This window comes from Felis catus, chromosome E1 (genome assembly GCF_018350175.1).
Source record: "Felis catus isolate Fca126 chromosome E1, F.catus_Fca126_mat1.0, whole genome shotgun sequence".
NCBI classification, from domain to species: Eukaryota; Metazoa; Chordata; class Mammalia; order Carnivora; family Felidae; genus Felis; species Felis catus.
Genome location: NC_058381.1, coordinates 3,989,780 through 4,014,062, shown reverse-complemented (window position 1 = coordinate 4,014,062; position 24,283 = coordinate 3,989,780). Strand labels below are relative to the sequence as shown.

Genomic DNA, 24,283 nt, shown 5'->3' with positions numbered 1-24,283 from the left:
AACTCCCAGATGAATGACTGTTCACGTCTGGGTTGAAATGGTCACAGGTGGTTCCACGAACAGCACCGTCCTCGTGGCTTGGACAGGATGTGGGGACAGGGAAGGCGATCCTTGGGATGAAAATCCTACAAACATGGGGACCGAGGCTGAGAACGTGGGTTCCCTGTTCCCGCGATATGCCTGGTTTGGCAGGGGTGCGTGGGCTTTCTAGGGTGAGTAAAGATTAAGATCGATAATTCAGGATTTGTTCTGTTGTGAGTGCTATCATACATTCGCAAGCTTGGATTTGAAAACCCTCTGTGTGTTTCTATCTGTGAGCAACCACATACCCTTGAATAAGAATCCTGTGGCCCTGTTTTAATGCCATCATCTGTGATGGTGGCAACATTTGCACCTTCTTGAGAAATAGCATCTGTGCCTTTGGTGTCGCGTAGCCTGGGAGACAAACTTTGTCCTAATCAAAAGGCTACTTCTATGTGGCCTTGTGTTTTGGAAATTTAAGACCCTCGTTTACGATTATTGACTCAAACGTGTGTTGGAAGATTGGTAAGGGTATTATGTGCTGCTTTGGTCTCCTTAACGGGCTCTAATTCTCCGGGGGACCAGGCCTGTGCCTTAATTCATCCTCAGACCTCGTCCAGCACTGAACACAGTTGCTGGCATTGAACTAGGGTTGCAGTAAATTGTGGCCGAATTGCATTTTCAAAGCACGTGAGGCTCACGTCTGCGCTTGTGGGAGTAATCTGCAGCAAAGCTGTGTTTTTTGAGTTACGTAACGCATTTGATCTTGTTCCTAGGTCCAGCCTGATGACTGGAGGGGCTAAGCGAGGGGTACCCAACCCTTGGCTCTTCGAGGAGCCAGAGGAGACCAGAGGCCTGGGTTTTGATGAAATCCGGCAACAGCAGCAGAAAATTATCCAAGGTACTGGACACCCCAAGAGCGTGGGCTCAGAAACCTGGTCAGAATTTTACCCCTGCCTTGAATGTTCCTTACAGCCATTGACGATCACAGGAGAATCAATGCTGGTCTTTTAAAGCTCTTGGCAATTTTGTGCCTCAGGACACCCAAGGAACAGACAGATGGTGTCATCCATCAAGGTAGCCCAGGGAAATAATGATTCTCCACTGGGAGAGAGCGTGCACGGAGCTCTGAATCTGATGAAACCGGGTGAATCAGAGACATGTGCCCACCTCCCTTTACTCTGTGATGGGACTCGTTCTCCAAACACAACACTCCCATCTTCTTTTTGCTTTTCTTTTCTTTTTTTTCTTTTCTCTCCCTGTCTTCTCTTTCCTTCCTTCCTTCCTTCCTTCCTTCCTTCCTTCCTTCCTTCCTTCCTTTCCCTTTCTTTCCTTCCTTCCTTTCTTCCTTCCTTTCCCTTTCTTTCCTTCTTTCTTTCTTTCTTTCTTTCTTTCTTTCTTTCTTTCTTTCTTTCTTTCTTTCTTTCTTTCCCTTTCTTTCCTTCCTCCCTTCCTTCCTTCCTTCCTTCCTTCCTTCCTTCCTTCCTTCCTTCCTTCCTTCTTTCCTTCTTTCTTTCTTTCTTCCTTCCTTCCTTCCTTCCTTCCTTCCTTCCTTCCTTCCTTCCTTCCTTCCTTCCTTCCTTTCCCTTTCTTTCCTTCCTTCCTTCCTTCCTTCCTTCCTTCCTTCCTTCCTTCCTTTCCCCTTCCTTCCTTCCTTCCTTCTTTCTTTCTCTCTCTCTCTCTCTCTCTCTCTCTCTTTCTTTCTTTCTTTCTTTCTTTCTTTCTTTCTTTCTTTCTTTCTTTCTTTCTTTCTTTCTTTCTTTCTATTTGAGACAGAGAGAGAATCTCAGGTGCAGAGCCTATGCAGGACTGGACCCCATGATCCTGGGATCATGACTTGAGCTGAAGTCAAGAGTCGGATGCTCAACCGACCGAGCCGCCCAGGCGCCCTTCCCATCTTTTTCTTACACAAAACGAGTCCATCTGGCTTCTTGTCTTCAAGTTCATCTCGCCCAGTGGCTTTTAAGCCTAATTATTTTTTTACATTCTTCTATTTTTTTTTTTTTTAATTTCAGAAGTAATGCATGATCGTTGTAGAAATTTCAAACAAGCCTGGGGTGTACAAAATGGAAAGCTTTCTTTATTGCTTCTCCAATCTCAAAACTGTAAACAGATGAGCATATATTTCCTCAGGCTTACTTGGTATAAGCACACACATATTTTTACGTAAGTGAGATCATGATGGGGTAATGCCATAGCTCTTACTCTCTTATTTAATGTGTGCAGTAGACCTTTTCCATGTTCCTGTTTTTGTACATGGTTTTTCTGTATTCAGATATGCTATTCTTTCTAATTCCTTTTAAGAACAGTTTTATCGAGGTATACATGACCTGTCACAGATAAGCACCTATTGAAAATGTATGATTCAGCAAATTTTGACACACATATGACACTATGCACGTCCTGCACATCTTTTATCACATTTCTCCCCAAGTATTTCATGTTTTCTATTCTCTTATTAATGGTATTTTAACATTTCTATTTCTGATTGTTGCTAGTGTATAAAAGTACAACCGATTACCTATATCGATCTTGGATCAGTCAACTTTGCCCAACTCACTACTTTGTTAAAAAGCTCTCTCGTAGAGCGTGTGGGATTTTCTATACTAATGGTCATGTCTGAATCAAGAAATTTGACTTCTTTCTTTTAAAAGACTTTGTTTTTTTTAGAGCAGTTTCAGGGACATAACAGAAATGAGATGAAGGTACAGAGAGTTTCCATGTAACCCCTGCCCCCAGCCATGCAGTCTTCCCCCACATCAGCACCCCCCCCCGCGCCCCCCCGCGCCCCCCCCCCCCCCCCCCCCCCCCCCCCCCCCGCTAGAGTGGTGCGTTTGTTACAATTAAGCTACATTGACACACTGTCGTCGCCCAAAGCTCATGGTTTATCTTAGGGTTCACGCTCGGTTTTTTGCATTCGGTGGGTTGGGACAAGGCTATGGTGACATGTATTCATCATTAGAATATTTATAGAGTATTTACACTTCCCTAAAAATCCTCTGTGCTGTACTTACTGATCCCCCCCTCCCTCCTCAACCCTTAGCAACCTCCAATCTTTTTACTCTCTCCATATTTTGCCTTTTCCAGAATATCATATATTTGGAATCTTGCAGTATGTAGACTTTTCGGACTGTCTCCTTCATTTAGTAATATGCATTTAAGTTTCCTCTATGCCTTTTCATGGCTTGATAGCTATTTCTTCTTAGTGCTAAATAATATTCCACCACTAATGGACTCTAATGGATACACAGCGTTGAAATACAGGTGGGCAATGTTAAGCAGAGAGAAAGAACCAAAAAGAAATCGTAGAGATCAAAAACACTGTAACAGAAATGAAGAAATGCCTTTGATGGGTTTTTAGTAGACTGGCCGTGGCCGAGGAAGGAATCTCTGAGCTTGAGAATATCTCAACAGAAACCCTCCTAAAGTGAAAAGCAAAGAGAACAAACACTGAAAAAAGAAAAAGATGAACATATCCAAGAACTATGGGAGGACTATAAAAGGTATAACACAGTTTTGATGGGAATACCAGAAGGAGAAGAAAGTGAAAAGGGAGCAGAAAAATATTTGAAACATCACTGAGAATTTTTCCAAAATTAAGGTCAGGCCCCAAACGACAGATCTAGGAAGCTCAGAGAGTGCCAACTAGGACAAATACCAAAAAAAACTACCCATAGTCAGTCCCTTTACAAACTACAGAAAGTCAGAGATAAAGGAAAAATTCTGAAAACAGGAGAAAAAATACCTCACCCATAGAGGAACAAAGGTAAAAATTGCATCTGCCTCATTTACAGAGACAATGCAGGCATGAAGAGAGTGGGGTGAAATATTTATTTTATTTTACATTTATTTTTGAGAGACATAGAGAGCCAGAGCACAAATCGGGGAGGAGCAGAGAGAGAGAAGGAGACACAGAATCCAAAGCAGGTTCCAGGCTCTGAGACATCAGCACAGAGCCCGACGTGGGGCTCAAACTCACGAGCTGTGAGATCATGACCTAAGCCGAAGTCGGACGCTCAACCGACTGAGCCACCCAGGTGCCCCATGGGGTGAAGTATTTAAAATGTTGCGAGAAAAAACCCACAACCTAGAATTTTGTACCTTGTGAAATTATCCTTCAAAACTGAAGGAGAAATCATGACTTCCTTAAACAAACAAAAGTGGGGGGGATTTGTTGCCAGTAGACCTGCCTTACAAGAAATGATTTAAAGTTTCTTTAAAGAGAAGGAAAATGATACAGATCTGAAACTTGGGTCTACATAACGAAAAGAAGAACACTGAAGAAGGAATAAGTGAATTCTTTAAAAAAAAAAAATCATTGCCATGCCCACAGGCCATGTAGGTTTTCTCCTATGTAACCTTGGAGTTTTCTAGTTTTGTGTTATACATTTAAATCTGTGATCCATTCTAATTTGTGTTGAAAAGTGTAAGGTCTGTGTATAGATTCACTTTTCTTTTGCGTGTGAATGTCCAGTTATTCCAGCACCGTTTGCTGAAAAGACTATCCTCGTGCCATTGTATTACCTTTACTGCTTTGTCAAAGGTCATTGACTATGTGGGTCCATTTCTGGGCTGTCTGTGCTGTTCCGTTGATCTATTTGTGTATTCTTTCACCCAAACCACAGTATCTTGATTATTATGGCTTTTGAGTAAATCTCATGGTCAGGTAGTGTCAGTTTTCTTGTTTTGTTCTTCACCTTCTTCTCCTTTTGAGTCTTTTGCCTTACCATATGCGTTTTAGAGTCAGTTTGTCAATACCCACAAAATAACCTGCTGGGATTTTGATTGAAATTGCATTGGACCTATAATGTGGAGGGAGACTGACATCTTGACAATATTGAGTCTTTCTGTCCACATCCATGGAATGTGTCTCCTTTGGTTCTTTTTTGATTCCATTCATCAGTTTTGTAGCTTTCCTCATATAGATCTTGTCCATATTTGGTTAGATTGTACCTAAGTACTTCATTTTGAGGGATGCTAATGTAAATGGTATTGTGTTTTTAATTTCAAATTCCACCTCTTTGTTGCTGGTTTATAGTAAAGTAAATGGCTTTTGTATATTAACCTTGTATCCTGCAACCTTGCCATAGTGGCTTATTAGTTCCAAGAGATTTTTGTCAGTTCTTTTGGATCTTCCGCATGCATGATCATACCATCTGCAAACAAAGTTTTATTTCTTTCTTTCCAACCTGTACATATTTTCATGTGTTGTCTTGTCTCATCTGATGCATTAGCTAGAACTTATAGCGTAGTGTTGAAAAGGAGTGGTTGCCGGGGGAGGGGGGGGGGGTGCGGACATCCTTGCCTTGTACCTGATATTAGTGGGAAATCTTCAGGTTTCACACCATCAAGTGTGATGTTAGCTCTGGGGATTTTGTAGGTATTCTGTATCAAGTTGAGGAAATTCTCCTCTATTCCTGGTTTACTGAGAGTTTTTTTATCATTAGTGAATGTTGGATTTTGTGAAGTACTGTTTCTGCATCTAGTGATATGATCATGTGATTTTTCTTTTTTAGCCTGTGGATATAATGGATTACATTAATTGATTTTTAAATTTTTTTAATGTTTATTTATTTTTTTTTTTGAGAGAGAGAGAGGTGAGGGGTTGGGGCAGAGAAAGAGGGAGACACAGAATCCGAAGCAGCTCTAGGCTCTGAGCTGTCAGCACAGAGCCTGACGGGGGGCTCGAACTCATAAACCATGAGATCATGACCTAAGCTGAAGTCGGATGCTCAACTGACTTAGCCACCCAGGCACCCCACATTAATTGATTTTTAAATGTTGAACCAGGCATGCATACCTAGGATAAATCTCACTGATTGTGGTGTATTATACATTCTTGGATTTGATTTGCTAATATTTTTTTGAGGATTTTTATATCTGTGCACATGAGTGATACTGGTCTGTGTTTTTCTTTCTTGTAATGTCTTTGTCTAGGACAAATGGTGGCCTCAGAAAATGAGTTAGGAAGTATTCTCTCTGCTTCTGTCCCCTGAAAGAGATTGTAGAGAATTGGTGTAATTTCTTCCTTAAATGTTTAGTAGAATTCACCAGTGAACCCAGGTGTGAAACCTGTTTTCTGTTTGGGGAGATTATTGTTAATTCAGTTTCTTTAATAGATATAGGCCCATTCAGATCATCTGTTCCTTCTTGTGTGAATTTTGTCAGCTGTGTCTGGCAAGGAATTGGGCCATTTTGTCTAGGTTATCCAGTTTGTGGGCATAGAGTTGTTCATAATATTCCTTTATTATCCTTTTAATGTGCATGAGATCTGTAGTGATGTCTGCTTTTTTTCATTTCTGATATTAGTCATTTGTGTTCTCTTTTAGTTACAGGCTTATTGATTTTATTGATCTTCCAGCAAACCAGCTTTGGTTTCAATGGTTTTTCTGTTACTTCCTATTTAAATTTTATTGATTTCTCTTCCTTTATTGTTTCTTTTCTTCTGCCTACTTGGGATTTAATTTGTTCTTCTTTTTCTAGTTTTCTGAGGTGTGGAAACTTAGACTGTTGATCTTAGATATATATATATCTTTTTTCTAACATATGCATTCAGTGCTATAAATTTCACTCTATGCACTGCTTTTGACATATCCCTTTAATATATAAATTGTGTTTTCATTTTTATTTAGTTCAAAATATGCTTAAAGTTCCCTTGAGATTTCTTTTTGATCATGTGTTATTTAGAAGCATTTATTTAATCTCCATGTATTTTGGGGTTTTTCCAGTAATCTTTCTTAAAAAAATTTTTTTTTAATGTCTATTTATTTTTGAAAGAGGAAGAGACAGAGCGTAAGCAGGGGAGGGGCGGAGAGAGAGGGAGACACAGATCTGAAGCAGGCTCCAGGCTCTGAGCTGTCAGCACAGAGCCTAGCCCAGGGCTTGAACTCATGAACCTGAGATCATGACTTGAGCCAAAGTTAGATGCTTAATGGACTAAGCCACCCAGGCACCCCCTTTTCTTTTAATTTTTGTGGTTTTACTTTTTCATTTCAGTCCGGACGCCTTTTATTTCTTTTTCTTGTCTCATTGCGCTTGCTACAGCCCCTGGTACAATGTCAACTAGAAATGGTGAGAACAGATTTCCTTGGGCTTGTTTCTAATCTTAGGGGGGAAACATTTGTTTGGAAGCTAGGTGTGAATTTTTCTGTATTTGGTACTAAGTATTTTTGTATTTCTAGGAATATTCTTGAGGTTTTTTGTTTGTTTTGTTTTTTTCCTAGGATGCAGTCCAGTTATCTGGGTATTGTTTTGTAAGGTGGACCAGGACAGTGTTTATTTTAGAGGAGGGGTCAGCACACCATGACGTGTGAACCACATCTCACCCACCATCTGATTTTGTGCGCTCTGCAAGCTAAAAATGGTTTTTCCACTGTCCGTAGTCAAAAGAAGACGATTTCATGACTCGTCAAAATTACATAAAATTCAAAGGTAATGCCGTGTCCATAAATAAAGTTTTATAGGAGCACAACCATGTTCATTTGTTTATGTATCATCTATGGAAGCTTTCCTGCTACAGGGGCAGAGTTGAATAGCTGCACTGGAGACCATATAAACCACAGAGCCCCAAGTGTTGACTCTCTGGCCCTTTATAGAAGATGTTTGCGGACTCCAGTGTAGAGGCGGTCTAGCCCACTACAGAGCTGAAAGCACCCTGAGTCCCCCGCTGCCCCGTAAATCATGAGGCCACCTGGTCGGTGGGAATAGGGACTGTGTTCCCACCCAGTGTGAGCTCAGAGGATCATCCCCTCTCACCCTTTTCAGGCGGTTCTTTCCCCAGCCTTGGATAGTCTCCTCACGCGCATGTCCTGGTTACTGCTCAGCTGAAGCCTTGAGGTGGACCCCGTGCAAACCTCCGGAGATTCTGTTTGCGCCGCTCTCTCCCCTCCGTGCTGTGCCCTGCGCACTCTTACCACCTTGACCTAGTTGGATGCTTCTCCGTGGAGAGATGCCGCCGGGTTCCATCTGGATGCCCTCCTCCCCGCGCCGGGCGATATCTGGGGCAGTCCTAGACCTCCTCTCATTTGCTTCGTCCCTCAGGGATCACTGTCCTTCATTCCCTGATGGCTGTGTCTCTCCTGAAACTGTTGTTTTGTGTATTTTGCCTGTGGTTTGGTGTTTGTTTTTTTTTTTTTTTTTTTTTTTTTTTTCTTTTTTTTCCCCCCAGTTGTTTCAGGCCAGAAGTAAATCAGGTCCCTGTCAGCCCCTCTCGGCCAGAAGCAGAAGTCTCCTTCCGTCTTGAACTCCCTTTCCACAGTGAGTTTATCTAGCAAAAGGAACTCTGAGCCTCCCGATGCCTTTAATTCCCTGTACTTCACCCACTATCATGTTTGGAAGCAAAATGAACGGTGCAGGGCGGTGTGGCCTTGCGCGCAGCAGGGCCATTCATTCGGAGTGCTTTATCCTTCGGGATTGACGGTCCCTGAAAGGGGTGTCTTGCAAGCCAACAGGAATGGGTTTTCCGGCATTGTTGCTTCTTTGCCGAGAAAAGCTGCTTCCAGCCAGGAGAAGTGTCCCCTGTCACTGGGAAGGTGCCACGTGCAGAGATGGTGGGAGGTCGGGCGGGAGAGGATGCTACCTGCAGGGTTTTGTGTTGGTCCCTGAAGTGGAGAACACCCTTACTGAGATGCCCGCCCTTTGGAAGCCCGCTGGCCTTTGGGGTATGTTGGAGGGGTAGGGACGGGTCGGGCAGAAAGAGTCGAGGAGACATCTCCTACCCTTACCTTGGGGTTTGGGAAATGCTGTCTTCCTCTTTGCTTTCCTAGCAAGCGGTTTTACAAGGAGAAGCACAAAGACTGAAAGCGATCTTTACATAAAACCCTGCTTCGCCTTTTCTCTGCCCGAAGAATCTTGGGGATGCGCTGAGGTTGCCATGGTTTTGCTTCCTTGCCAGGTCCTGCACCAGATAGAAATAAGGGACCATGAAGGGTCATTTCTAACTTCCTTCCGCCCGCGGAATCCGTTAGCCTTTCTGTACTTTTGTCGACCCTTAGAAACACTTTGAAACGCATCCCACAATAACAGTTTATCGGTAGAACTGAGACTCAAGCAATGAATGCTTTCCTTTCCTAACCTAGATCCGAGGCCTCATTACAACCGGTTAGCCAGGCTTGGCTTCTGTGCTGCATAAGCAGTAATTTAAGGCACAAATAGATGGTAGGCAGAAGATGGGTGAGGGGCCGACAATAACCAAATCGCCTCGAAAACCCGTGAGATGAAACAAAGGAAGGCGACCTCTCGGCTAGCTGAGACCCTTGTCTCTGAGTCACGTGGCAGACCTTGAGGAGGTGTGAAAGCTCGTTCTACTTTACTCAGGGGCTCTCGTTGTGCGGGTTTCTTCATCCCGTGTCTTCTTACCTTTGTTCTGTAGATGTTCTTTCTAGATTCTAGCAGGAGAGTTGTGCACTCCTTCTGGACGTCTGTGTTCTTAGGTCTCTTGGTATCGTCATGTGAAATAGCAGTGGGGAACGTGGCTAGCCGGACTGGCAAACCTTGGTAGCTGATCTTTGAACCCTTGCAACCACGGCTTCAACAAAACCAAAAATATCTACTCTTTGGGGCGCCTTGGTGGCTCAGTCGGTTGAGCGTCTGACTCTTGACCTAGGCCCAGGTCGTGATCTCACGGTTCCTGAGTTCCAGCCCTGCGTTGGGCTCTGCGCTGACAGTGCGGAGCCTGCTTGGGATTCTCTCTCTCTCTCTCTCTCTCTCTCTCTCTGCCGCTACCCTACTTGCTCTCTCTCAAAATAAATAAATAGCGGCCCCCGGGTGGCTCAGTCGGTTGAGCGTCCAACTTCGGCTCAGGTCACGATCTCACAGTTCGTGGGCTCAAGCCCCACGTCAGGCTCTGTGCTGACAGCTGGGAGCCTGGAGCCTGCTTCGGATTCTGTGTCTCCCCTCTTCTCTGCCTCTCCCCTGCTCACATGCTCTCTCTCTCTTTCAAAAATAAATAAACATTAAAAATAAATAAACAAGTAAATAAATAAACTGAAAACAAACGAACAAACATCTACTCTTAGGACTTGCTCTGGGAGTTTTCCCAATGTAGTAATTAACTTTCTGCAGCGTATCCCCTATCCCCGTCTGTCCCTTACTTCCCCTTATCCAGGGACAGTACCTCCTTGCATCAAATGTGGAATCCCCAGTGCCTCTCTCTGGGCCCTGGACAACCCAACATCAGCTACCTTTCCTACTACCTAAACTCAAGAGGACTACCTCGTATTGTCCGCAAGCCTTTGCGCATGTCCAGTAGAGACTAGCGCCTCCTTGCGCAAGCCTAGTGGGCCCTCTGTGTCGTTCCTTGCTTTAAGCATATTTATTAAGTATGCTCTGTGCCACCAGTTGGGCTCAGAACTGGGGCAAAAGTACAGGATAAAGAAGACATAGCCCCAGCCCTTGGGCCCTTGTCACGCGCTCAGGCGGGGGGCCTGAGATTGCAGCTCCTAGGAATATCCCTCTGTTTTATTTTCTTGTTAAAGTATCGGTAACTTTTCACCGTGGACGATTGCAAAACTATGTAAGTAGAGAGAGTAAGACAATGATCCCATTCTGCCCATCAATTGCTTCAGTAGTTAACAATGCATAACCAATCTCGTTTCATCTATATGTCTACCCTCCTCCCTCTCCTGCCCGTCACCTGGATTTTTCTTTTAATTCTTTAAATTTTATGTTTTTTTGAATGTTTAGTCATTTTTGAGAGACAGAGAGAGACAGAGCACAAGGCACCCCATCACATGAATTGTTTTTGAAGCAAATCCTAGACATCGTATCATTTCAACCGTGGATATTCTGGAACATATCCCTAAAGTATGCTTGCAGAAGATAAGGACCGGTTTTTTAAGAATGTAACTGCAATGCTACTATCACCCTTAATAAGTTCATTGTAATTCCTTAATATAATCAGATATCCAATGTTCAGACCTCCCGGATTGTCCCATGATGGTTTTGTGTGTGGGTGTGGTTTTTTTTTTTGTTTTTTAGATCGTTCAATTCAGGATCTGAATATACGTATGGACATTGCAACTAATTGATGTGTCTGTTAAGTTTCTTTAATAGATAGGTACTTTTGCCAGCTCTCTCTTCCTCCCCGTGCAATTTCTTTGCTGGAGAAGTAGGGTCATTCGCCCTGGACTTTCCCAGTATCTAGACCTGCTATTTGTAACCCCATATATTGTTTAACGTCCTCCTCTGCCCCACATATTTTCTGTAAATTGGTAGTTAGGTTCAGCGGGCTTGATCAGAATCGGGTTTGTTATTTTTGGCAAGAATTCATCATGCTGATTGTCCCTCTCCGACCTACAGCCACCAGATAGCCCTCCCACAATTACAAGATGTTCCGTTAGAGGATGGTTTTTCAGAATGTCTAAAGATAGGAAGCATCCAAACACCTAATTATTCCAGAGGGATTTTCAAAACAATGAGTGTATTAGTTTTCTGTTGCCACTGCAATAAATTTGCACAGACTTCGTGACTCGGTGTACCAATTTGTCAGTTTATGGTTCTAAAGGTCAGGAGTTCAGAACAGATCTTACTGGGCAAGATGAAGGCATTGGCTGGGCTGCTTGCTTTCTGGGGGCTCCAGGGAAGAATTCATTCCCTCACCTTTTCTGGCTTCTAGAGGCCACCCATGTCCCTTGGCTGACAGTCCCCTTCCTTGGTGTTCAAAGCCTACACTTTGCAACCCTCCGACCCTTCTTCACAGCTCCCTCTGAGCGCAGCTGGGAAAGATTCTCTGTTTTTAAGGACTCACGATTACATTGAGCCCACCTGGATAATCCAGAACATTCTCCCATCTCAAATTCCTTAGCCTTATTCACATCTGCAGAGTTACTTTAGCCATGTAAGGTCACGTATTTTCAGGTTCCAGGGATTGGGATGAAGACATCTTCAGGGGGCCGTTATCATATGTAGCCCGGTGCTCCTTCATTTTTAAAAATTCACACCATTGTAATGCTGACAGATGATTGGGAGAGTGTGGCATGTTGCAAATGATCATGGTATCAGGGTGACTTGGGCTATGTGATGGGGGGCAGATTACGGTAATGAGCTATGAGCGTGACGTTAGCGTAGGTTTGCACGCCTCTGCATCATTGCGTGGGTCTTGATTGTATAAGATGAGCAGCAGCATTTTATCTTGGCTCGTTGTCTCTCGGGTAACTGTGCCACATCCCCTTAGAAATGCTGTGGTAAGCCCGGAGATGGCTCGGGTCATCAGGATGGTCAGTGACACATACACAACCATCTCCATTACCTGGACCTTCTGTGTCTTGGGAGTATGGACAGCACTCTAACATAGTGAGGAGGTGCTAAGTTCTTGCACAAATGATCCGAGTGGCACAGAATTTTTAGCCCTCGTTCTGTTTTGTGTTAGCGAGATAACCTTTCTGCAGTGAAGTCAGACGGTGGGTGAAGGTTGAAAGAAAAGAGGGAGGAATAGGTTTTTTCATTCACAATCCGTGTCTCTACTAGATAAAGAGACTTCAGGACTTTAATGATTCTTTTCCTAATTGGAACCGTGGAGGAATCTCCTTTCCTCTCTTTAGTTGTTTTCCCTTTTAATCCAGGCTGACACTTGACCCTTGGTCCTTCATATAGATTATTCTTGGGATGCATTTGGAATCTTACCATAACATTGGTCATCCTATAGTGGCGCTAGGCTGATGATAGATTTAACTTGGAGGCCATCCAAAAGGTTGTTACTTAAGACCAAAAGGACCTCATCGTAAAGTGATTTTTGCTATAAAATGGTCCCTTGGAACAATCCCTGGAGATGGCAGGTCATTTGTATAGTTAAAAACATACATAGTGTCAAAAAATGTTACTAAGGGGTCCTTACCTCACACCATTAGTTCAAATAAATTCCAGATGAATTAACAAGTTAAGTGTCATGGCTTAATTCCCTGAAAAGACTAGGAAAAAAAATAAGTAAATGTCAATCTGATCTTGGGTGAGAAAAGACCTTCGTGATTCCCGCTTTTGTAGATCACGCTTCTCTGTGAAGCAGTCGTTGAAAAATCCCCATCAGCAAGTCAGGCCGCACATGGCACGTTGCCCTCATCTGGCATATTGCTAGGGTAGAAAGCCATGAGGCTCAGCCCCAGAATGTTCTTCCCAAGGCACCCGAGAGCAAAGTAAAAAAGCTCAAAGAGATGGCTGAAATTGCCTAGTTAAAAAACAAAAGAAAACAAAGAAACAACATCACATTTTAAAGACAATATCTAGGGTGACTCGAATTCTTTTATCTTTAAAATTTCAGAATCTAGAAAAGTAATACATCTTTACGTTTAACACAAACCATTTTTTTTACTATTTTGCTCTGCATCGTTTTGCTATATATTTTGCTATTTTACTCTATATCGTTTAGCATCCTGCTTTTTTTTTTTTTTACTTACTGACATATCATGAACTTCTTTTAACATCAAAATATTCCTGCATAATATCATTTTTAGTAGCTATTAGTGTTTTCCTTATGAATATACTGTATGTTTTTAAACAAATCCCCATGTCTGGGCATTCAGTAGTTTCCAGGGTTTCGCTATTAGAAACGTATCAGTCTGGATCCAATCAGGAAAAAGAAATTTGAACAGGGAAAGCTGAATATTTTATTAACCAAAGGGGATCAGGGTAATGAGGGATTGGTAGCAAGCAGCAAGGAGACAGAAATAGCAGGCGTAAGGTGCAATCACAAACTCTCGGACTGAAATCGAGTGTCCTAGGAAGCACCCCACACCCCCGGGACTGAGGTGTGGGGGTCGCTGCGGTGCTGAGCTGGTGGAACTTGCCGGAAATCTGCCCTCTGGGGCGCCAGGGAATACTGTCCTCATGGCAGTGTTGAGCCGGCGGTATTCTGTTATGAAACGGCCCAAGGTGGGGGTGTGTCGTAAGAAGTTGCCGGTCTCCTGGTGTTGCTGTGCACGGGCTCGTGGCACAGAGTAGCTGGAGCCAGGAAGCCGAACGTTGTCCTCCCGTGGTGTCTCCGCAGTCCTGTCTATTGACAAAGCTGGCAAAGGAAAAGCTACTTAAAGGACCCCAGGTGTATTTTCGCTGCACAGTCAAAAAGGGTGAGGTTGGGGTTCAGAGGCAATAAAACTGATAACCAGCACAGGAAATGTGTCCAGGAATATCCTTGTATGTACTTCACTGCATACTAGCTGAATGTTTTCTCACATTCCTACACATGGAATTGATCGATGAAAAGACAGGCCCAATCTGCTCTCCAGAAAGGTATGTCACCTGTACTCCCATGATAGTACATAGGAGCTTCTCCGTCACACACTGGTGAACCCTGGGCATCGGCATGCCTTTAAATCCTTGCATATCCGATAATCCAAACAAAACAAAACAAAACAAAACTCGTTATTACTTTTATTGGAATTTTTTTAAAAGAAGTAGTGATGTCAAAGCTTTTATTTATTTTTCCGTTTTTATTCTTTTGTGAAATTCATGTCTGTATCCTTTGCCCATTTACAAAATGGGAAAATTGTCTTAACTAAGCTGTAAATGCTCTTTGTGTATTAAGCATCAGAAAGTTTAAATGTTGATGTAGTCAAAACTTCTGTTATTTCATTTGCAATCTTAAAATTTAATTTTAAAATTTATCCGGAAATCGCTTTAGGGGCGCCTGGGTGGCTCAGTCAGTTGAGTGTCCGACTTCGGCTCAGGTCATGATCTCGTGCTTTGTGGGTTCGAGCCCCGCGTCGGGCTCTGTGCTGACAGCTCGGAGCCTGAAGCCTGCTTCGGATTCTGTGTCTCCCTCTCTCTCTGCCCCTCCCCTACTCACTCTCTGTCTCTCTCTCTCTCTCTCCTTCAAAAATAAATAAACTTAAAAAGAATTAAAATAAAAAAAGAAATCATTTTAGCTTAACGTATGAAATAAGTATTTAATAGTTTGTTTTCTTTATTTTCTCTCAATAATATTAACTGTTTTTTTGTTTCTTTTCCTTATATTGCTTTTACTGTATATTGAATTGCACTACATGCCTAGGTATGGACTTCAAATTGTTTTCCTTTGGTTTTTAGTGGCCTGTTTTGCTTTTTCTTTCAGAACAGGATGCAGGCCTCGATGCCCTGTCCTCTATCATAAGTCGCCAGAAACAGATGGGAAAGGAGATTGGGAATGAACTAGATGAACAAAATGGTAAGAACACGTCTGGGGTCAACCGTGTTTGCGTTTAGTATAAATACTCAAGGCTCTAATGTTCTTTAAATGATTTTGGTACTACAAAACACGTAAAGTAGTTTAATGTCGACAGATTATTACAGTTGGACGCTGTTGAGGGTGGTTTGTGGTAGATTCAGATAGTGGTTAACTAAACCACGCGAAGAAATTTGATAAGAAATTGCCAGTCCCTTGTCACTGCTTTAAAAAATCCGTCGTATTCTTGGGGGTGCCTGGGTGGCTCAGTCGGTTGAGCGTCCAACTTCGGCTCAGGTCATGATCTCGTGGTCTGTGAGTTTAAGCCCCGCGTTGGGCTCTGTGCTGACAGCTCGGAGCCTGGAGCCTGCTTCAGAGTCTGTCTGTCTGTCTGTCTCTCTCTCTCTGCCCCTCCCCCGCTCATGCTCTGTCTCTCTCTCTCAAAAACTAAAAAAAAAAAACATTAAAAAAAAAATTCGTCGTATTCCGAGCCATGCAAGGCTTCCAGGCGCGTGTCCTTTATGTGGTGACGTGATAAATGGCTCAGAGCGCTGGGCGTGATGTGAGGCTCACCGGGCCGCGGGGGCCCCGCGTGGTCCACATCCCCGGTGGAGCTGGCCCCTCCCTCATCAGCAGTACAGGGCTGCAGGGCAGAGAAGTCCTTGAAGATCTCCGTTCTGGACTCGAGGTGACAGATCTGGTGGAGCCAGACTGGTTCCCACACCGCAGGATGGCCGGGGAGAAACCGAGCTTTGCGGGGGGGCCCACCTGCCAGGCTCCTGTGCTGGGGGCGGGCGTGTGGCGTGAGGGGCGGGGCCTGACGGAGAGCCTCGGTGGAGGTGGGGAGGGTGGGGAGGAGGGCGGATGCAGGTGACTGACCGGTGACACCTGTACTGTGGTGGACGGTCGGGGGCGGGAGGGCCACTGGTTTGTGAGTGGAGACCCTGAGCGCAGTCATACGAGTGGAAAGGTCAAGTGGGCCCATGGAGGCGTGCTCCCGGGGCTCAGTGACAGCACGGGGCCACAGAGGAGGGACGTCAGAAGCTTGTGCATGGAGGTGAGGTGTGAAAGCATAGCGACGGTGGGGTGTCCGTGCAGCCGGCATGTAGCAAGAGCCCCTCCTGTGCGTGTAGCTTGTTCATCACTGTCATTGCATTGGATCCGTACGCAGCATCGCAGAGGCAGCGTTAACCCCGTTGGCTAGAGACGGAGCTCGGAGTGGCTGACGGGCCTCCTAACGTCACGTCACTTGGAAGTGACAGCACCGAAGTTCCAGCACGGGCCACCCGATGCTCGTGACTGCCTTTTCTACTACCCTGCCCTTCCTCTCTGAGGAAGACGACGTAGGGAGAGAAGGGTGGAAGGTTCTAAGGCTTTAGCTTTGGTGATAGTGTCATGGAGGCTGGTGATGGCGTGGGGTTCAAGGAACTGCCCACGCACCCGCGAGCGCGGCAGCCTGGGAACGGACGAATCCTTGCCCCGAAGGCAGGGCTGTGCCTGTCAGAACCACGCAGCAAGCTTTTTTCTCCATGGCCACTGAGAACGAGCTAATTTCTTCCCGTAGTGCTGTTGCATTTATCATAAAGTCCATCCGGCTATCATCTGTCGTAAATAAGTAGGTTGCTAAAGCAAAGGGACAGATCCTCTAAATTTATCATCCCAGTAGTGGTTTGTAAACAGTTCAAACACGCGGGACGCCTGGTGGCTCAGTCGGTTACGTCTGACTCTTGATCTCGGCTCGGGTCACGATCTCACGGTTCGTGGACTCGAGCCCCACATCGGGCTCTGCGCTGACAAAGCAGAGCGGCGCCTCCTTGGGATTCCCTCCCTCCCTCTCGCTCTCTGCCCCTCCCCCACTCACGCGTGCATGCACACCTGCGCTCGCTCTGAAAAAATAAGCACATAAACGTTAAAAAAAAAAATGAAAAAAAATAGTTCAAACGCAGAGCGGAAGACATTTGAGTCCTTATCCCGATGGCGCTAACGTGAATGTGCTCGATTATATATTTGCATATAATTCAGTCATCGGCCGGTTCCTTTCCCGAAAGAGCGTCGGTAAGAAAGCAAGCTCTAAGAGAAAATCTGTTCACAGGGATAACTGTTCTTTATCTACAGGAAACAGGGCCTGTTCAGGGGGTCAGACTAGGAAGGATTCTAGCCACCAAAATGGTGAAGCACGCCCATGCTGTGATGTGGCTCCGTCCGCCACGTGTGGTCATCTCTGGGCAGGTGGCTGCGAACTGGTGGTGAATTCCTTGGCGGAGGGGGGTGGGGAACTTGCTCACCTCCCAGGCGCGATCACCAGGCGTCTCTGTGGCATAAGCAATCCTGGCGGCTCGTCCTTGTCTTCCCTGCAGTCCCGTGGTTCTTATACTTTGCTGCCTGTTAGAATCACCTGGGGAGCCGTTAACCGCCCCCCAAACCCCCAAAGCCCAGGCCACGCCAGTGTTCGTTTTCTCTTGTTGCCGTAACAAATTCCCATAAACTTAGTGGCTTAGAAACAATGCACACCTGCCATCTTAACAGTTCCGGAGGTCAGAGGTCTGGCCCGCACCTCCCTGGGCTGAAAAGGCGAGGCGTCCACAGAGCTGCATTCCTTTCTGGAGGCTCCAAGGATGAATTCATTTCTTTGCCTTTTCTGGCTTCTAGAGGCTTCCTCCATTCCTTGGCTCGCGGTCCCTTCCTCCATCTTCAAAGCCGACAATAGCGGATCGAGTCTGTCTAACATCACGTCATTCTGACCTCTAACTTCTGTCTCCTTCTCCTGCCTTTAAGGACCTTTGTGATTCTGTGTGGCCCACCCAGGTAATCTGGGATGATTCCCCCTCTTTAAGAGCAGTTGATTAGCCACCTGAATGCCCCTTGGCCGTGCGTGGTGATATGTTCATAGGTTCCGGGGACTGGAATAGTAGACGCCGTCCAGGGGCCATTGTTCTGCTCACCACAGTACTCTATACCAGTTCGACAAGAATCTCCGGGGGTGGGGCCAGGGCCAGCGTCTTTAAGGCTCCCCGGATGGTCTCAGTGTCCTTGCAAAGCGTGAGAGCCAGCGCCCCCAGCAAACGTCCTGAGAGAACGGACTCAGCGCTCTCCTTTCGTGCGGTCTCCTCTGTGCTCGCTCTGTAGATGCAAATCGCGCACGCGCACAGACGTGCATTCGGAGTCACACAGACACGCGGGGACCGTCCTTGGCCCGGCCGGAGGCTCTTCCTTCTGAGCCCACGTTTTACCCGCATCGTCCTCCCTTCTTCCTCCGTACCTCCCACTCCTCATCTCCATTCCGGACCCGGACACACACGTGCGTATGTAGATAAACACGAGGCATTTTTCCACTTAGTTGCCAAAATCAGCTGGGTTTTCTCTGTGGCGGCCTCCCAGAGAGATTGCTGTTATGCTGGTGGTTTTCTAATGTGCACATTCACTCCTCAGAAATAGGGCAGAGTCAGCCATTTTCCTTCGTAGGAACGGAGAGACTCTCTGAGGATAAAAAATTCTGTCCCTGCCAAGACTACAATCAGCCTTTCTCTCCTTTGTCCAAATCGGAGAGGCCATTATATCTGTAGGTATTGAGAACAGGGTGGCAGCCCCATCTGGATTTTTATGGTGATCTGAGCGCGTAACGAGGCGTCGGGGACCCTGGAGCAGGATACCACTTTTGTTGTAAATATCTCTATTTGATTTACTGACCTGCTGGATTATTCTTTTGGGTTTTCATTAGATGAGAAAAACAATAGGCCAGCCAGGCCATTTTGGAATCAACTGTCAAGACCTTCTTAACAAAATACGTTGTACTTAGAACATAACCCGCAAAGCCGACGGGCTGAATTATCGTCAGTTTAGGAATTCAGGTTCCAATCTTCTCACGTAGAGTTAAAAAGGGCCAGACCAACACCAGTAACTTCCCTGTTTGTGGGCCGATGACTAGGCCTAATGAGGAAAAGGATTAGGGGTTAAGTGAAAGTCCCGGTATGGGGGGGGGGGGAAGGAGGGGAGAACCTAACCACACCCTGGATGTGGGGGTGGGGAGCAGGTGAAGGTAGGGGTGGCAGGTGAGTAGGGTGGGGAACCGAGCCAATGAGATCACTTAGGGAACTACAGAGTTTAGTGCCCTTTAGTTCAAGCGGAGATGTACGGATAGCTGGCCACAAAGGGCTCATGTCTGACTACCCAGATGCTGTTCCAGAAGGGAAGTCATGGCACTGGCTTACCAAGCAGCTCCTTAAAGTTCATGCTCAAGAGGACAGGGCCTTTTGAAAAGAGCACTAACACAAGCAAATGAACGAGATTGACTCGATCAACGTAGGTGTTTTTGAGACCTGATTTTGGCATTGGCCAAGCCTTAAAGTCAGCACCAAGGAGAAGAACCGTGGAGGCACAGTTCTGATGGCAGAAAGGGCACCAGAAGCAGGCCGATACACCAGTTTCTGCTAATATGTGCCAGTCCTCAGCATTCTTTTTGATGTTCAGATATCCCAAATTCGGCCCAATCCTTCTGATGCTTCTCTGTTAATCTCTGAGCACTTCCTTGTTTTCTAAAAGAAACCAAAGTGACAAAGGAGGGAAACTGCCTTCATGGTGTCAATACTGAGGTTGATGAGACTGGTGTGTCCTTTCAAAGAGCTAGACTAATAGTATGACTAATGTCATTGAAAGACACACAAAGGCGGGACTTGCCATCGCAAAGGTCTTTAGAACCCCTCAACTGAATTTTCACGTTGAAAGTCTAGGAAGGTAATGTGGTAGGCTGGAGAGTGCCCCCCCCAAAATATGCACATCCTGATCCCTGGAATGGCAGGGGGGGCTTTGCTAATTTGTTAAGGAATTAAGGGTATTGAGGCAGGAAGATCAGCCTGGATTATGTGGTTGGGTCCTAAATATCACAAGTGTCCTTTATAAAAGGGAGGCAGAGAGAGATATGAGAAAGAAGACGGTAAGGTAGTGACTGAAAAGATGTTATTCTACTGGCTTTGAAGATGGAGGAAGAGGGTATAAGCCAAGGGATACAGGAAACCTAGCTCTAAAAGCTGGGAAAGGCCAGGAAATGAATTCTTCCCTGCAGCCCCTGGAGGGACAATAACTTCGGTCCAGTGAAACTGACTTTGGACTTCTGATCTCCAGGACTGTAAAGGAATGAGTTGGTGGTGGGAGTGGTTTCTTTTCTGGGTCTTAGATCACGCTTTATTCAAGAACATGCATAGATGTCTATCGACTGCTGGAAAACGTGGTGTATACTGTTGGGGAGGAAGAATTTTCATCTGTCCTTCAAGATCCTTCCACCTGGACTGGAAATCGAATTGGCATGAGACAGTTTTGCAGGAGAAAATCAAATTTAGTTTCGTACGTACTGGGAATTCACATGGATGTGAAATTTGAATGTATGTCGTTTTAAGCCCCTAAGTTTGTGATAATTTGTTAGCGCAGCAACAGGCAGCTAATATAAGAATTAGTGGTGGTTTTTATTTAATCAGTTGTCAGTAAATTCTGGTTAACCACCCTTATGCTAAAAAATGCGTTTTGATATTTTGAGCCTTCCAGGTGTTTGTAGCTCCTCTTCTTGAAGAAATTCTTCAAGGCAGCCTTCACAGAAGGAAGTTTGCATTGCCAGTGCCCCAGGCGATCTCTACCGGAAGCTTCCCACACCGATTATTTAGCACTTTGATAATAGAATTTAGTTTTGTATTAATGGAATGCGTGGACAGTTCGGTGACAGAATTTTTGGTGGGGTATTCAGGATGAGGATTTCCCAAAGTGTGTTATTAGGCAAGGTGGTTTTAGAAAATATGTGGAGAAACACTTTACATCTTAATAGTTGCATAGTTCAACGTGTGACAGAAATAAAAACGGCTAACATTCGAAACCTGTGATTTCACAGCAATATAAAGTTTCCTTATTCAATTAAACTGTATAAGCAGAAAAATAAGCATAATATGTACCATAATAAGCGTAATATTTATGTAATAATATATTATTACAAAAGCATAATAGTGAGTTGATACAAAGGAAAACATTGAGCGTATATGGTGTGGATGAAATACGAACACGGCAAAGAATTCTAAAGGTGGCACTTGAAAAGCTGACGTTTGGGAAACACCGCCGTAAGAAGAGTCTTTGTGTTCCAGGGCTACAGAGTACTTACCTGGTTTTCCACCTCGACCGAGTACAGCACTCTGTGATTTAGTAAGTGCCCCCTGCCCATGCGGCCCTCCTGGCGAGCAGTGGGGTTAGGAGACCAGCTGGAAGGATGCTTCCCAGCCCTGCGCGAGCCTGTAACCCTGGAAGGCCGTGACTGTGGTAGGAGCCATGTTGTCTGGTGCTCCCCACCCCCCCACCCCCGGCCCCCGCTTGGAGGGAAGCAAGACAGGCAGAAACCACCTTTTTTTTTTTTTTCAGGGTAATATAAAATGTTGTTGTTGTTGTTTTGAACACTTATTTGTTTTTGAGAGAGAGACAGCACGAGCAGAGGAGGGACAGAGAGAGAGGGAGACACAGAATCTGAAGCAGGCTCCAGGCTCCGAGCCGTCAGCACAGAGCCCGACGCGGGGCTCGAACCCACAGACTGAGATCATGACCTGAGCCGAAGTCGGACGCTTCACCGACTGAGCCACCCAGGCGCCCCTTCCAGGGAAATATAAAATGGCCCAAGGTGCAGGGAGTTCCTGTCACTGCTTGGCAGGTGGCATGTGAGCAGTGGGACGCCGGATCCACCGCCCAGAGCTGTGACCCAGGAGAGCTGGGTCCAGACTCTGTGAGCATTTCCCTGTGGCATCAGGCCCTTCACCCGTCAAGCGGGCTTTTGTGAACCGACACGGAATCTCACACCCCTCCCCACTCCCCGCGCCCCCGGCTTTGGAATGCAGACACGTAAACGTCAGGTGCAGGAACAGTTTTCTGTAAATGGCTGTGCCGACCTGGCTTCAAGTTTCCTTTACTGGGATTTCATTCAGCACACCTGCCCAGCTGCTAGGATTAGCACAGCTAATTAGCAGGACTCTGACGCCCGCACTTCATTCATAAAAAAAAAAAAACCAAAAACTTTAGGGCACCTGGGTGACTCAGTTGGCTGAGCATCCAACTTCAGCTCTGGTCATGATCTCACGGTTCGTGGGTTCGAGCCCCGCGTCGGGCTCAGTGCTGACAGCTCGGAGCCCGGAGCCTGTTTCCGATTCTGCATCTCCCTCTCTCTCTGCCCCTCCCCCGTTCATGCTCTGTCTCTCAAAAAAAAAAAAAAAATGAATAAATGTTGAAAGAAGAAAAGAAAAGAAGCTTGTGAGTTAGTTCCATCTCAGAAATTCTGAGGGTGGGAAGGAGTCTGAGGTCATCCCTCCCCCAACCCCCAGCCGCCTGCCATCTTCCTGTCTGTGCTGCAGTGTGGGCCTCCAGCTATGGCTGAAGACGCGGCTTCTGCCCTCATGGAGCTTCTGCTCTGGTGCGGGAGGCTGAGATTAGACAGATCACCGCACGGGTCCCCAGTTAGAGACCCTGGTAAGCAGCCTACAGGTTAGCACGAGGGCAACCAGAATAGCCTGATGCAGTTGGGGGCCCAGGAAAGCCTTCCCTGAGGAAACGACCACTGTACTGAGATTTACAGGGAAGAACATGTCAAACAGAGGGAACAGCATATGCAAAGCTCCTTATGTGCAGAGGAGCACAGCACGTTGAGGAACGAATGTGCGAGAAGGCCAGTGTCCCCAGAGTCCAGAGAGCCCGGTGAAGAGGAGAAGGGAGAGCAGGCGGAGGGGGAGGCAGGCAGGGGTCGTGTAGGGGTGACCTTCGACCTCCACTGGGCAGTGCCCTGACCATCCATCAGGTTTGTGCTCTCCGTTATGGGGAATCGCCCAACTTCCCACTTACTCCTGTCATTCTGTCTGTTTAATTTGCTCAGAATAAGGGAGCCAGGTCTATAAGTCTGCGTCTGTGCCCTTTGCAGTGTTCATAGTAGTTCGCGCATCTAAACCGAGAGTACTCGGCCGCTTTGGGGGACAGGAAATCAGCATAGTGCAGTGGGGGCATTTGCTCGTTTTTCCAACCATGGGCCTTTGTATCATGAAAAACAGCACTGAGAAACCAGGTCGCCCCTCTTTTGTATTTTATTTTATTTTATTTTATTTTATTTTATTTTATTTTATTTTATTTTATTTTATTTTTTTTACTGCGCTTACTGTCTGGGTGGGGGAGACAGACACTGAACAAGTACTCACCCACATCAGGGTACCTTCTCTGATCATGGTGAGTGCTGTCAGAGAAGAGGCCAGCCGCTGTGGCCGGGATGACACAGAGCCCCACGGCCAGGTGGCGGCTGAGGTCTCAGGGATGGGCCGGACTTGGCTGCGGGCAGCTGCCGCATCCCGGGAGCGGCCGGACATCCCATGTGAGGTCCCAGAGGCTGGAGAGAACCCTGGAAGTCCAAGAAGGCTTTTGTGGCCGGGAAAGAGTGAGTAACGTAGGTGCGTGGACCCGGATGAAGTTGTGCAAGGATCCGGAGCCAGGACTGTTCACAGCGTGAACACCTAGTAAGCCCTGAAAATTACAGAGAATTTATATTTTCCTGGGAGGGACTCTGGTTTCTTTTAGCCACAATCAACAGTCCTAGTCAGGAAACGATTATGTTCACAGCAGTTTTGAGCAGGGCTGCGGCTCCAGACTAATTTATACTATTTCTTCTTTGGAAATCTACTAAAAGCTTGTACATCTTCCTGCAAATAGCAGTCCTACAGCCACAGATACTGCCGTTCAGTATTTTTAATTCCATTGAGCCCATTAGATTTTATAATTGCCGTCAGTTTTCCTTTTTAACTCCTTGTTTCTAAATTTCCAGGTGTTGTTAAACCATCTTTTTTTTAATTGTTGATTTTCTCGTTGAGTTGCAGAGGGGTCAGAGAATCATGTCCTGTCTCATACTGGTCCTTCTCCACTCATCACGATCTCCTCTGGGAGGGTGAGAGCATGACCTGAGCTGAAATGAAAAAGTCAGACACTTAACTGACTGAGCCACCCAGGCACCCCTGGCCGGTTTTTTATTTTACATATTTCAAGGAGAGGCTTTTAGGCATATATATGTACTATGGGCTATTTTATTTTATTTTGGTGGTTGTGTCTTTTTACCATTATGGAAATATCTGCCTTTATCTCTGA

General features: G+C 45.7%; 1 protein-coding gene across 5 annotated transcripts in view; it reads left to right on the top strand.

Annotated features, from left to right (window-relative positions):
• Window positions 1-24,283, top strand: part of STX8 (syntaxin 8) — a 253,572-nt gene that overhangs the window by 50,772 nt on the left and 178,517 nt on the right. For all 5 annotated transcript variants that reach the window (XM_019817162.3, XM_011288848.4, XM_019817163.3 and 2 more), the window contains exons 5-6: window positions 798-922; window positions 15,062-15,154. In XM_019817162.3, coding sequence (XP_019672721.1) covers window positions 798-922; window positions 15,062-15,154 — 218 coding nt within the window. The remainder of the gene's footprint in view (window positions 1-797; window positions 923-15,061; window positions 15,155-24,283) is intronic.